The sequence below is a fragment of the Diuraphis noxia genome, unplaced genomic scaffold (assembly GCF_037042655.1).
Source record: "Diuraphis noxia isolate RWA-SAM2 unplaced genomic scaffold, SU_Dnox_SAM2 contig0004, whole genome shotgun sequence".
NCBI lineage: Eukaryota > Metazoa > Arthropoda > Insecta > Hemiptera > Aphididae > Diuraphis > Diuraphis noxia.
Window position 1 is genome coordinate 62,714,798 of NW_028301714.1, and position 13,358 is coordinate 62,728,155.

Consider the following 13,358-nt stretch of genomic DNA (forward strand, 5'->3'; position numbering starts at 1 on the left):
TACCTTTATGATTATCCATAATTTTTAGATTGATCATTTGAAGTCCACATTTTGATCAACATCCTCATCTTTGTTTTTGATTTTAATTTCAATCACTTAAACCCTATTTTTCGGATTTTTGTTTCTGTTACGTATTATCTGATAATCCATTTCTTCTGTTTCAAAATAAATGTTCACACACTCTCTTTATCGTATAGTTTAAACTAAAATATATTATATATTATATTATACATATATATTTGAGTTCGACCTAACCTACGAATAAAAATAATAAGAATCTAAAAATATAGTTTTTGTAAACATGTTTTCATATATATTTCAATGTTATTTAAAAGGTACAATAAAATACGTATATTTTACATAATATTGTTGTGTGTAATTTAAACTTAAAAAAAAAACATTCGATTATATATATATAAAAAAATTACAGAAAAGTGATGATGGTATAACAGGTTTTTTTATACACAATAAACATTGTATACAGTACATTTTACTTAGATGATATTATCAATGGCTTGTATTTTTTGTATAACCACGGGTACAGTAGGACTTTTCAATAACATACGTCGTATACGATATTAATAATATTATAATGAAACATCAATACAGGGGCTTCGTACAAGTATTATAGGTATTCATAGTAAATTTTGAATTAAAAATAGGTTTGACAAAACCTCAACTATTATTATATTTGCAACCTTAACGCCGTGACGTAATACCGAAAACGTTGTTTACCTACCCACCCACGTAAACATTAATAAACAATTTAACACAAGTGAAAACACACAAATAATATTATATACATACTCGTTACACATATAATTATATATAAATGCATAGTAATATGTGTATACATGCACGTAAATTAATAATATAATAATAATAATATATTTACATGATAATATTAGACGAATTTGTGATTGTTGACATGCTTGGGGTTTTTAATTGTATTTGGATATGAAAAAAACACGAAACCGCTTTGTCGGTTCTATGGTCCTATATACCAACGTTAGGTATCATCTGTATTTTTTGGTTGTGGTGTAAAATGAGATTAAAATCTGAGTGACGTTTTGACATACGCCACGTATAGGTATGCGGCAATGGTTTATCCGCGTTTATGTGTACGAATCGTGCGTATATTTCTGAAAGTCTTTGAATTTGGCTTCGAAAAAAAATAAAAAAATAACTCATTTGTTTATAAATACATACAAACGTGGGACTTGGTATTCGACGTAGGGTATTTATTATTATTGTGGAACAGTGATGTCATTCGGGATACAAGCAAAATAAGTATGTCATCAGAATCCACTCTATGGGTGTATATTTTTACTCATGACAGTAAAACATCAACACTATATTTTGGTAAAATTATTTCGGTATTTACTGGGAAATATTATTAAAAAAATATTGATTAAATAATTATAATATTATTCACTATATTTGAATTATCTGTATACATTAGATTTTCCCGTATACACACAAATGAAACAACAACAAAAAGTAGGTCAGATTTTCGGGGGTATCCTTCAGTCCTTGGACATGATACTGAAATTTCACTATATTCGATTTGAATGCAATGATTGCATTCAATAAAAAACGATTCTGAGCGGACGAAGGAATCTTTTTTATTTAATTTTATTGGTATCTATGGTGATAAACAAAGCGTTATAAGAACAGCTTAAGAACGATTTATATAATTATAATTATAATTTATAATATTAGGAAATATCATAAAAATGAAAAAAAAGAAAAAGCTCAAATGTTTTGAAAATGTTACCATGTAAGGCTAATATAAGTAAGCAACGAAAATTTCAAGTTTTTACGAATGTTTTTAATCGAATTATAACAAAAAAAATTCCAAAATTGAAATATCTAAAAAAAGCTCAAAAATGGCTAAAATGTTGTGAATTTTAAACCATAAGGAACAAAATCCAAAATACAACAAAAAAGATCTATTGTCATTTTTCATTTGAAGCAATATTTCTGGTAGCGTCCGTAATTATTTATTATAATAAAATCGTGAAATCGTACATTTTTTCTCTTTTAACCGCTTTTATTTCGAATATAGTTTCGAAAATCGAAAAATGACGTATCAAAAGTACCAGCTCAAGAGCATTGTCTTTCAAAAAAGATGATACACTCGATACTTTTGAGCAAGTTTAGAGGGAGAAAAAGTGTTTACAGAATAAGGAAAAGGAATAAACAGCATTGTGAAACCAAATACCAAACATCCCTCACTCCGCTCAGAATCTAAAACATATCGCTTACCTACTTATGACATTAACACTGGTTATATGGAAAAAAATACAGAACGATTGACTGTTTTATTATATTGTTTAATCGGTGCAGTATGTGATACACGATTTGCTTGCATATAGACGTTTTATATTGAACAAACGAATTTCAACTTGCACACACCTTTACATACTTTCTTGATACCTATAGTATATTAGATAGCATCCATTCACATTTCGAAACCATAATATTAAATTAAACATAACTATAAATTGTATATGACATGCATGTGTATCGTATCCGATTTATATGCACAGTATGCGAGGTTGGAGGTTGGACATGAACGAAATAAAAAATCAAAGTAAAGTTACATTGGATTAAGCAATTAGGTTAGAATGGAGTAAAAATGTGTTCCAAGATATGCAGTTTAAACATTAGTTGATTGATTGTAAAATCAAGTTAAATTAATATTATTTCCGAATAATATAACTCTGTATAATTAAAATTAATTTTGTTTTGTATAAACTATTGTTTCTAATTAACATAATATATATTTATATGAAAATACGAATTTCGTAACCCCATCCTGAGATATAGTAGTCTTAACATATAGATTAAGTTTTAGAATATTATGGGAAAAAATATGTCAGTACAATAAAACAACCAGGGAACTTAGTTGGAATTTTAAGATACCTAATTTGATTCCATGACTTCTCAAAATCTAAACCTAAACAATGCAAGAAAATCTAATTAGTAAAGTCTATCATCCCTTTCTTTAGTAATCTGTAATTATTCTTATATTATGTACTTATCTATTATTATTATGTATTTAATTGTATAGTGTGTATAATTTTATGAAATTTACTTTTTGAGCTTTAAAGTGGATTGTAAATATTCAGATAAAATATAAATTATTTTAACGAATTCACCAAGTTACTTATTTTCATTTAAATTTAAAGTTATACCAAGAAGAAAATATGTAACTATTAACTTTCTTAAACTTAAATCCATGAATTAAAAAAAAAAAAACAAATTAGTCAAATTGTCCAGCCTTAGTGGTAGATACTATTCACTTGTGTACCATGTGTTGTCTCTCATGTTTCCACAATAGCGGGTGATCGTCCGGAGGATGCTGGCATATAATAGATGACGTTCAGTGAACCACGAAGTTGGGTAAGAAAAAATAACTATCCTCGTGAAATATTATATAATATCTAATCATCCGTTGCCAATATTTCGTGTCATCGACTATCGAGATATGGTAGGCACAACCGATCTCGTATTAAACAATATTCAATACGAGATATTTGACCATTTTTTTTCTTATTTAATTTTAAACGTTTCAAGAAGCATATTTTTTTTAAATTTCAGATATTGGTATTATGCACCCGTCCAACCGTCTGCGTCTAATATGACATATTTCATACATCCAAGTTCCATATCATACTCGTCCAACGCTCTTCCTCATTATCATCAATATCCTGCAGTTCATCCTCCTACTCCCCTCACCCGATCGAATGTAAGTATTGGTTGATAACATGATAATACATTTGTTAAAAAAAACACACACACACACACACTCACACTTTTGTGACAAAGTTAAAACACACTTAGTCAGTCTAACAACGCTCAGATCTGGTGTACGTTTACGGTGGTCGTAGTGGTAGTGGTCGAGTGTTCCCACATCAGACCACTGTTGGTTGGCGTCTTCGAGCTGAGCTCCCGGTCGTCGGATGTAGAGTTACCACCGTTACCATATCTATTACCGCCATTAGTCACCGTTCCGTGTTGGTGATCCACGCGGTCACCGTCCCGATTGTGGTGATGATGGCTGTGATGATGGTGATGGTGGTTTTGGTGATGGTGGCGGCTACGATGAGACCGCTTGTAGTGGTCCGCGGACGACAGAGAACCACACACTGCGGTGGTGGCCAGTTGCCTGCACTCAAACGCCGTTGCCCCATTGCATGTGGCTTCACTGTCGTCCATAGCCACGTGGCCACCGCCTCCAGCGCCGCTAGGACCTCCCCGGCCGTCGGTGGCATAGTGCCAACCGCACATCCACACGCCCCGCGGGAAGAACAGCTTGAAGAACAGCCGTTTGAACTTCTCACCGAATATCACGTAGATGACGAAGTTGACAGACGAGTTGATCGTCACCAGAAGGTTGCTAACTTTGACCAGATGGTCGACGGTGATGCCGTAGAACGCCTCCACCACGTTCGCTATGAGCGCCCACACGTTGCACTGGAGGAACACGACCACCACACACAGCAGCATTGTGGCCAGCCCGATCTCCTTCTTCTGCAGACGTGACAGCCGCTGTCGCTCTCTGTTGGCCCTTCTCACCTGAAACACACCGACCCGATAAAGACATTAATACACGATAAATATTCTTTGCTTGGTGGTGGATAGGTTAACCGTAGTCGTGGTGACGGATGCCTCCGGTTAGCTAGTTAGTGGCAGAATGTTGAGTGCCTGGAGAATCTCCAGAGTGAATCCGAAAAAAAGTTACGAGTGTCCCAAACCAACAATTATTTTTTTACTTCATATAGCATCCCACAGCGTGCGTCTCAGTTTAAATTAATAAACATTTCCCTAGACACACTACGGGGAGGTAACACCAGATTACTACACCGCAAACATTTGATTTTGTGATTTTACTTTTTAAATCTTCTTAGTTTATATTCAATTGGATAACTTTAAAGTCTTTTTTTATATTAATAATTGCATTGCTTTGGATTTATTTATAAATATTCAAAAATGTTCACGAAATAAATTTAGCGTGTTTTTCATTTTGTTGATATTACCCTCGAATATAATGTTTTATAGTTTTAAATTGTTAAAATGTACACATGTCAATTTATAAAAAAAACATAAAAAATTAACAATATTTCCACAACAACAAATATAAATACATGGTTATCAATCACTTTGAAATAAAGAATTATTCTTGATTTCCGTTTATATTGCATAACATTCCTATTCAAACTACAACAATTTTTTAACATCAATCGTAAGATGGGATAATAATATTGTGTTATAAATTGATTATAGAAACCTACGAGTTTTGGCAAACGATAAATAAAAAATAAAAAAACGAATTTTCGAATTATTACCTCACAAAATACGTGTAATATAGACTACAACGTTTTTATATGATATTTGATATACCAATAATACCACAACAAGAAATATCAACGAAAAATAGATTTCTGTTTTGTTTTTTTTCCTATAGTTTCAAAGGATTTTTTTCTCACAATTTTCAATATTATATTTCCACCCAACTGTTAGATAAAAACAAGATAATACGATGAATTCTTAGTTTTTATGTCAAAAGTATGAATACAACCACTATATTTGAAAACAAGAAAACAATTAAGTAAACAATATTATTATGTTTACTAAAAACAATGTATAATCCTATAAGATTAAAAGTGGATTATTCTAAGTAAGTAGTAGACATATTCTTATCCTTTCTGGTCCAAAAAAATGGACTTTAAGAACAAAACATTTAAACTTATTAAATAGGAATAATAAGGCAACGCGCGTACTCGAGTATTAGATTTTTCAATTTATTTCAATCGTGTACTCTCGATCTAATGATTATTGCATTTCATGTAATAGGTTTTCCAAACAACTGCGACCACAGTACCACACAAATGTAACTTAAACTCAATTACCATTTAATACTATACATAATAATATTTGATTTCGAATCTTTTAAAATTTCTGTCAATGTAGATGATTACAAATAAAATTCACAACATTTATGACGTTTAAAATAAAATTTCAAATCACTTAATAAAAAATATAATACTGTCATAATATATTATAATTTGGAACTAAGTGTATTTTGAAACGCAATATGCCTCCTTTTGTATTAAATCCGATAAAATATTATGCTTAAGAATACTATTATGGAAACTGTGCAGCGTGTTTATGTGATTGTTTATCATGACAAAACAATTTGATTATAACATTATAAACATTGAGTTATTTGTTTGCCTATAAGATACGCCGTATTCAGAATATTATGATATTATGTTACACAAGATTGGAAGTTTTTATCTTGTTATGTTTCAACATCGATTGTTTTTGCAATGGGTATTTAGGTATTATTATTATGGAATTGAGGAAATAATTTATATTACATCGAGAACCTCGGTTAGTGAAGTGTTTATACATATTATTAAAATATTGATTTTTTTTTGTAGCTTTTTTGTAAATTTTACTGTTCAAATTGTTTCTAAAAATAATACTATCAGCATGCTTAGAAAAAAATATTAATAATTAAATCTAAACGTAATATTTAATACATTATTAGGTACCTAATATAATAATACAGTAGTCAATTATTTTAATGTTGATTAATGGCTAATACAAAACACGAAATAAGGTTTAAGTATAGACGCACTGACTATCCATACTAGTAACGACCATTTTGTTTGTTACGGGGTTTGTTAATATTATATAATACGTAATACATTTGAGCTTAAACTAGGTATTTAGAAACAACGATAGTAGATAATATAATGATTTAATAAAATTTGCATACATATTGTATCTCATATTATCGCATTTATGGCATGTGCTATTGTGTTGGATATATGTGTTTGTATTTTGAAAATACAGCCTCTGTAGGTAGATAACCTATATAGGTTCCTATATAGATACCTCTCTATAGAGATGTATAAGATTAGGTTAAATGGGATCAACACCAAAAGGTATCCAGTTGATATACATCATAGTAGATTTAGTTATTAATACTCCATAATTCATATGCAGAGACAATATTTTTTGTTTACTGGTTAACTGAATCTTAGCTAAAGTATTGAAAACCAATAGTTGTTATCACCATGATAATATAAAGTGACGATAACCAAAAAGTTCTATGATATCATGACAATTATGTAAACCATTCATTAATCTAATAATTCAATTTTATTACCTTTTTTTTTTTTTATAAAGTAATCCTGAATCCTGACATATAAGGTCATTATAACCTAATTATTACACATTTATCGAGAGAATGAAAAATCTATAAAAGAAAATACCGTAATATTATTATTATGTCGGTTTTAAAATCACGTCAATATATAATGTCAAATCATCTGTTGTCAAAATCGAATTTTCGTTTAAAAAAATAAATTATGTTATATTAAAAATTATAATCACAACCAGAAGGTTTTAGCTGCATAACTCTTAGGTTAAGGTTAACAAAAAATCGTTGACAACTTCGATTTTCTTTCAACGTTAAGTTTAAGTTTCGTTTAATAAAAACCCAAATAATTACAAGACTTAACGTATTACTTTGTTAGTTTTTATATTCAGCCATAGTTAAAAAATCTTTCGTTTTGAAATGGGATGACAAACAGTTTTAAGTCTAAAGTTTTTTTTATTATTATTATTGAGAGAGAAGGGAGGCTTTAGCATCTGAGGTTATTAGCCTTGTGTACATGTTATATTATGTGCGTTACATGAATAATTAAATTTCAAAGGTTATAATAGTCTTAAATTATGAATACATATTAGTCAAAAGATTAGTTACAATGTTCATTTGTGTAAAGAAATTTAAGAGTTTTATGGTGATGTCTTCATGGAGAGATTCTTCTAAGTTGTTGGATATTGATAAGGTATTTCAGATATTTTAAAGATCTGAGCAGTCTAGGATGATGTGTTGAATGGTTATATAAAGTTTTTCTGCTTAACAATTTGGTTTATTGAGTTCACACTTTTTGTTTTCTCATTGGTGATTTGTCTTACGCGAATATGTTTATATGCGCCCGTAAAATATGCTTTAATATCATCCAGAAATTTATTACGTTTTTTTTTTTTTTTTTGAAATATTGTTTCAATTATTAGTAGAAATAGTAAATGTCCATAAATTGTATTTCATATTATTATAGGCCGTGTAAGCGTTTACTATCCATTACCCGGTATGAAATGTAGTAGAATAATTAGAAGGGTCAAAATAAAACACATTTAACTTTTAACTCACGTCGTAAACGTCACGAACCGGTGTCAAAGAAACTGTCATATTGTCATCATATAAGAATATTTAATAATAGTATTCATTGGTTACATAATAATATAGCCGCTTACATAATTTCCGCATTGTTAGAATGTATGGCAGACGGTAACCACACTATACCTTAATAATTCGTGTTTTGTTGCAGAAACGACGAAGGGATTTGATAGTTTAATAGAACTATAATGCCGTTATCGGCATAACGAAAACATACAACAACGAAGTAGGTAGTTAACGTGATATAGCTTCTTTGTGAGCTCTAAATATCATATCTATTGTGTCATGACTGACGATCTGGTGTGAATTGTTTGCAACGTGTCTCTATATCTTTGAAATAGCATAGTTAATAATTAAGTACAGAATTAGGTGTATCGTATGAGTAATCCGATTATGGAATTAAGACAGCGTGCCAAGAATTTCAACCAAATATACAGTTTAATGTACCAAAATCAAGTTTTTAGTTATAATTTACTTGGATATTGTTGCTTGATCACTATCGATTTGTGAACTTGATATGTTACAACTTGAAGTCCGTAAGTATGAGTATTTTAATGTTTGATTCAATCAAATTTCGCCGAAACATACTTTAAATTATATAGTATGATAAATTCATATAATATTGTACGATGTACAAGTTATTACGCGTATTGTGTACAGTAAACACCATTGGACATTCAAGGTTATAGAGAAAAAAATTAATTGTAACGCCGTACTTTATCGAGTCTGATTAAATGCGATGGCACTTTTTTGGAAATGGCGTGAAGGTTAAGTAAAGATTAAGTAAAATGTTAGGCTCATAAATCGAAGTTGTAGTTATGATTTATACGAATATCGTCATTCGATCACGATCGATTTGTACAATATTTATAAAACGTATAACTGTAAGTATGAATGAATATAATATTGTTTATTGTCATTGGGTTTTTTGAAAAAAAAAATTGTAAGTATAGGTCATAGCGTATGGTCGGCATCAAATAACTGCAGAGTATAAGTTCCAGAAAAAATAATATTTTTTCGTACTTGTTTAGTGAAGTTTGTAGCGAGGATTGTCCTGTAAATGATGCCCTGCAAGTACAGAATAATAAAAGAAACAGGCCAAATTAAATTTCTGTGTTTATTTAGTCATCTATTTATTTAAAAAAAAATAAACATATATATATTTAATGTTTTCTTAGACTGATACATTTGTGTTTCTACTAAAAAAAATGGTAATTAACACTATGATTATAAATTATCATATTGTCTTACAACTTTGCGTTTAGTGCTAAATATATTAACAATTTGGTCAATTTAGCGAAACCCATAAAATACAATTAAATGAAATCACTGTGAGTGAAATGTTCGTAAAAAAAAATTGAAAGCTTACACATTTTTATAAACACGCTTAAAAGTTGTTACATACTAATCCGTTTTCTCGTCACGTAAAAACTATTTTCTCATGTCTACTGGCGATGAAAACAAGCGAATGTTCATGACTTTATAATCGTATCACAGATCATTGCAAAAGAACAAAATCGAAATGCAATTCAAAATGCGTTAGCATTACACTTACACATACACATATACGCACTTTTGGTTTGCGATTTAAGCACAATTATTACAAAATTGCATTTTACCATTAGCTGATAACGTTGAAGTCCGTTCGAGTGAAATCGAAACACCAAACTTTTTATCTTCAGAATGATTTAGTTATTTATAAATCCAAAATAAATAATGACAATTATTTAAATAATATAATGTATTATCTTTTGTTTTAATTCAACGAAATAATATGCGTATTAGTGTATTACGAGATAGGTACTCAATATTGTAACGGGGATTTGATTTATTGCACATTTCCACATCAATTGCATTCCTTTTTTACCCGAGACTAAATATTTTCGAATTTATAATTGTATTACACCTTAAACATACTTAAACTGTATAATCCGACGGTACAAAACATCAACGAAACATCAAAATCTTCATTTTAAAAATTAATTTATTATTTATAAACCTAAAATTAATGTAAATTTAAATATTTTACATTACGGTTTATTTTTATTCGACGCAACTAAAATCATAATTTTTAGTAGGAAAATAATTAATTGCATCAGACCATTTTAATTTTATTCCACTTTGATCTTTGATTAAATATTTTCTGTTTGATAATTATACTATATTATAATATACTTAAACTTTATATCCAGCAATGTTCAGGTATAAATTAATCTGAGATCGGAAATGCGACTGCGGTGGATATGCGGTGATTGCAAGTAAAAGTAAACAAATATTATGTGGGTATGATTTTAATATTATTCATAGCGTTTAAGCCACCCTAAAATAACTGGTTAAATCTATTGTCCAAACCTCCAAAACAATCGAAATAGGTCGAGTTTTTTTTTTGATTCTTTAAGCCTCAGTCGTATACTTAGCGTTTTTATACATACATCATATACATATATATATATAATAGCTGTTCATACAAATACAATCTATTCTCTAATACTCTTACAACTCTCGTCCGGGATCACAAATAATAAATATGCAAATGTCTGAAATATTATTTAATTTAATTAGATTTGAATATCCGTAATTTTGATACAACCGATTAATAATATAATATGGATTTGCAATTATTTATTAAAACGTATAATCGATCGATCTATTGTTTATATTGTTTCACTTGAAATATTCTCATTTTTTTTTTTTTTTTTTTTTTTTTTGTCAAATTTGGTCGTTTATTTATTTTGATCTTTTTTAGTTCCTCCTATATAATCAGTCCCAACTTCAGGGATATGCGAAATATGGCCCACACCTAGGGTGGAACATAAGTAAAGAAGCAGAGTTTGCATAAAAATTATAAATTTATTATTTTACGGGAGGCAGAATTTGATTTTTCTTAGTGCACTATTTTCACTTTAGTTTGCCCTGAATATAATACAATATAGCTGTTACTCAGTTTTACAATTCATAAAATAGCTTTTAAGCCTAAATGATAAAATATAACACAATGCAGAAGTATAATATATTATCCAATTGTAATATTTAGAGCAAGGACTTTCATTCATTCGTATATTTTTTCTGGTTAACTTTATCATATGCAGAGTTAGTATAATATAATATATTTCACATTGTTTGTGACCAAAAGGTTAAAGATTTTAGTGCATATTTTGACATTTTTGGGTTTAAAGGACATAGGTACTTTTGATTTTAAGAGCATATTTATAATTTTTTCTGCATATTTTGAAAGTGTTTCGAAAATCATCTACTTCGCTGAATGTTTTTCACGGATCAAAGACAAAAATTATTGTATTTCAATATTTCAATATAATTTTTTAATTATTTTTACGGCAATGTTCAAATTATCTTAGATAGAAATTCATAAAAGTTTTTCATTTTAATTTTAAGATTTGAGAACTTAATACAAGGCTCATAATATATTTTTACAATAGCAGTTGAAAAATAAAAGAAATATGTAGCCACAATTTTTTTTTACATGCATTCAAATTTTAATTTTGACAACATACGTAAAAATCACAAAAATTCGTAAATTATTTTATCCTAGAAATTCATAAAAAATTTTCCTTTTATATCTAAGATTTGAAAATTTAATACAAGGTTCCTAAAATATTTTTACAATAGTAGTTGAAAAATAAAAGAAATTAAAAAAAATGAATAGTCACATTTTTTTTTTTACAAGCATTTAAATTTAAATTTTGACAACACACGTAAAAATCACGAAAATTCGCAAATTATTTTAAGCTAGAAATTCATAAAAAATTTTCTTTTTAAATCTAAGACTTGAAAATTTTTAATAATCTATAATATATTTTAGACAGATAAACCGTCTCCGTTCAGAATCGTTTTTCGAATACAATGATACAAGAATTCGTTAAAATGGTCTATTTCCTATATTTAAAAAACTCCAAAAATCAAAATTAGAATAAATGTATTAACAAAAGATAAGGTTGAACATAGAAAAAATATATTGTTAACAATTAGTTTATTGTTATATATTATTTACATATAATAATAACCGTTGCATTGGTCCGATGTTATACAAACGTGGTTCATCAAATAATCAAATCGGTTAAATTGACGATGCCATGGGATTTTTGAGTACGTTTTTGTGAGGTCAAGTTTTTATATGTTTGTAATAATAATAATTTTTGTTCAAGTCACACTATATGTTTGGTTGACCTAAGGGCTTAGGAATAGATAGTTTACGATAAATTTAATCTTCAGTCACTATAATTTTCCAAATCGCTTATAATACTAATCTCATAAAATAACTGTCACTTATTTATTTCAAATTTAATTTGAACGTAAAACGATTTGAAGTTAGTTGACTCGTGTGGTTGAGATGTACATTGATTTTACTCATATTAGTACATATAGTCTTTTGATTCGAATAGAATACTGTTCATAAAACCGTTATTAGTGAAACTTATATAAACGTGGGTTCATAAAATTAATATAAAACGAAAAGAAAGAATTGAATTATTTTCAATTATATTTATGAAAAAAAGCTCAAAAAACGACAATACTATAACGAGCTCAAACTAGAAACCGTAATGAAACCTACGCGTTTCTACAAAATACGGAACAGAGAAAATAACGCATAACGTATCACGCGTCGGTTAAAATAAAATAGAAATTCTTTTAAATTTAAAAAACGATGACGGGTTATATTGTTTATCACATAACGTAGTCTTGTAAAAGATACTTTTAAGCATAGATACAGATACTATTATTATGAAAAGCATTTAAAATACAATTTAGGAACTACAACCACGTGACATAGTTGATTGCGAATACAAATAATTTTAAAAAGTTTTTATGGATGCTTTCGAAAATACTTTAAATTTTTTTCTTTCTCGTGAATCATCTAAATCGATTTTCATGATTTACGTAAATTGTATAGAGTATTTTAAACAGTGACAATGTGTAATTATAAGAACTCATTTATACTTTCTTTTTAAAAGTTTTTATTTTTCTGTTAAGTATAATAATTTACAGAAAAAAAAAATACTATTATAAATTCACAATTTATTTAGTTTTGTTTTACGTGAATATTTGTGCTATAAATATACATATTTGAAAATTAGTA

At 28.6% G+C, this 13,358-nt stretch overlaps 1 protein-coding gene across 2 annotated transcripts in view; it reads right to left on the minus strand.

The window, feature by feature from the left end:
- Positions 1-287: 287 nt before the first annotated feature.
- LOC107165238 (FMRFamide receptor) overlaps positions 288-13,358 on the minus strand; it is a 153,012-nt gene continuing 139,941 nt past the window's right edge. For both annotated transcript variants that reach the window (XM_089227307.1, XM_089227306.1), the window contains one exon: positions 288-4,584. In XM_089227307.1, the coding sequence (XP_089083433.1) occupies positions 3,865-4,584 (720 nt within the window). In that variant the 3' untranslated portion in view covers positions 288-3,864. The remainder of the gene's footprint in view (positions 4,585-13,358) is intronic.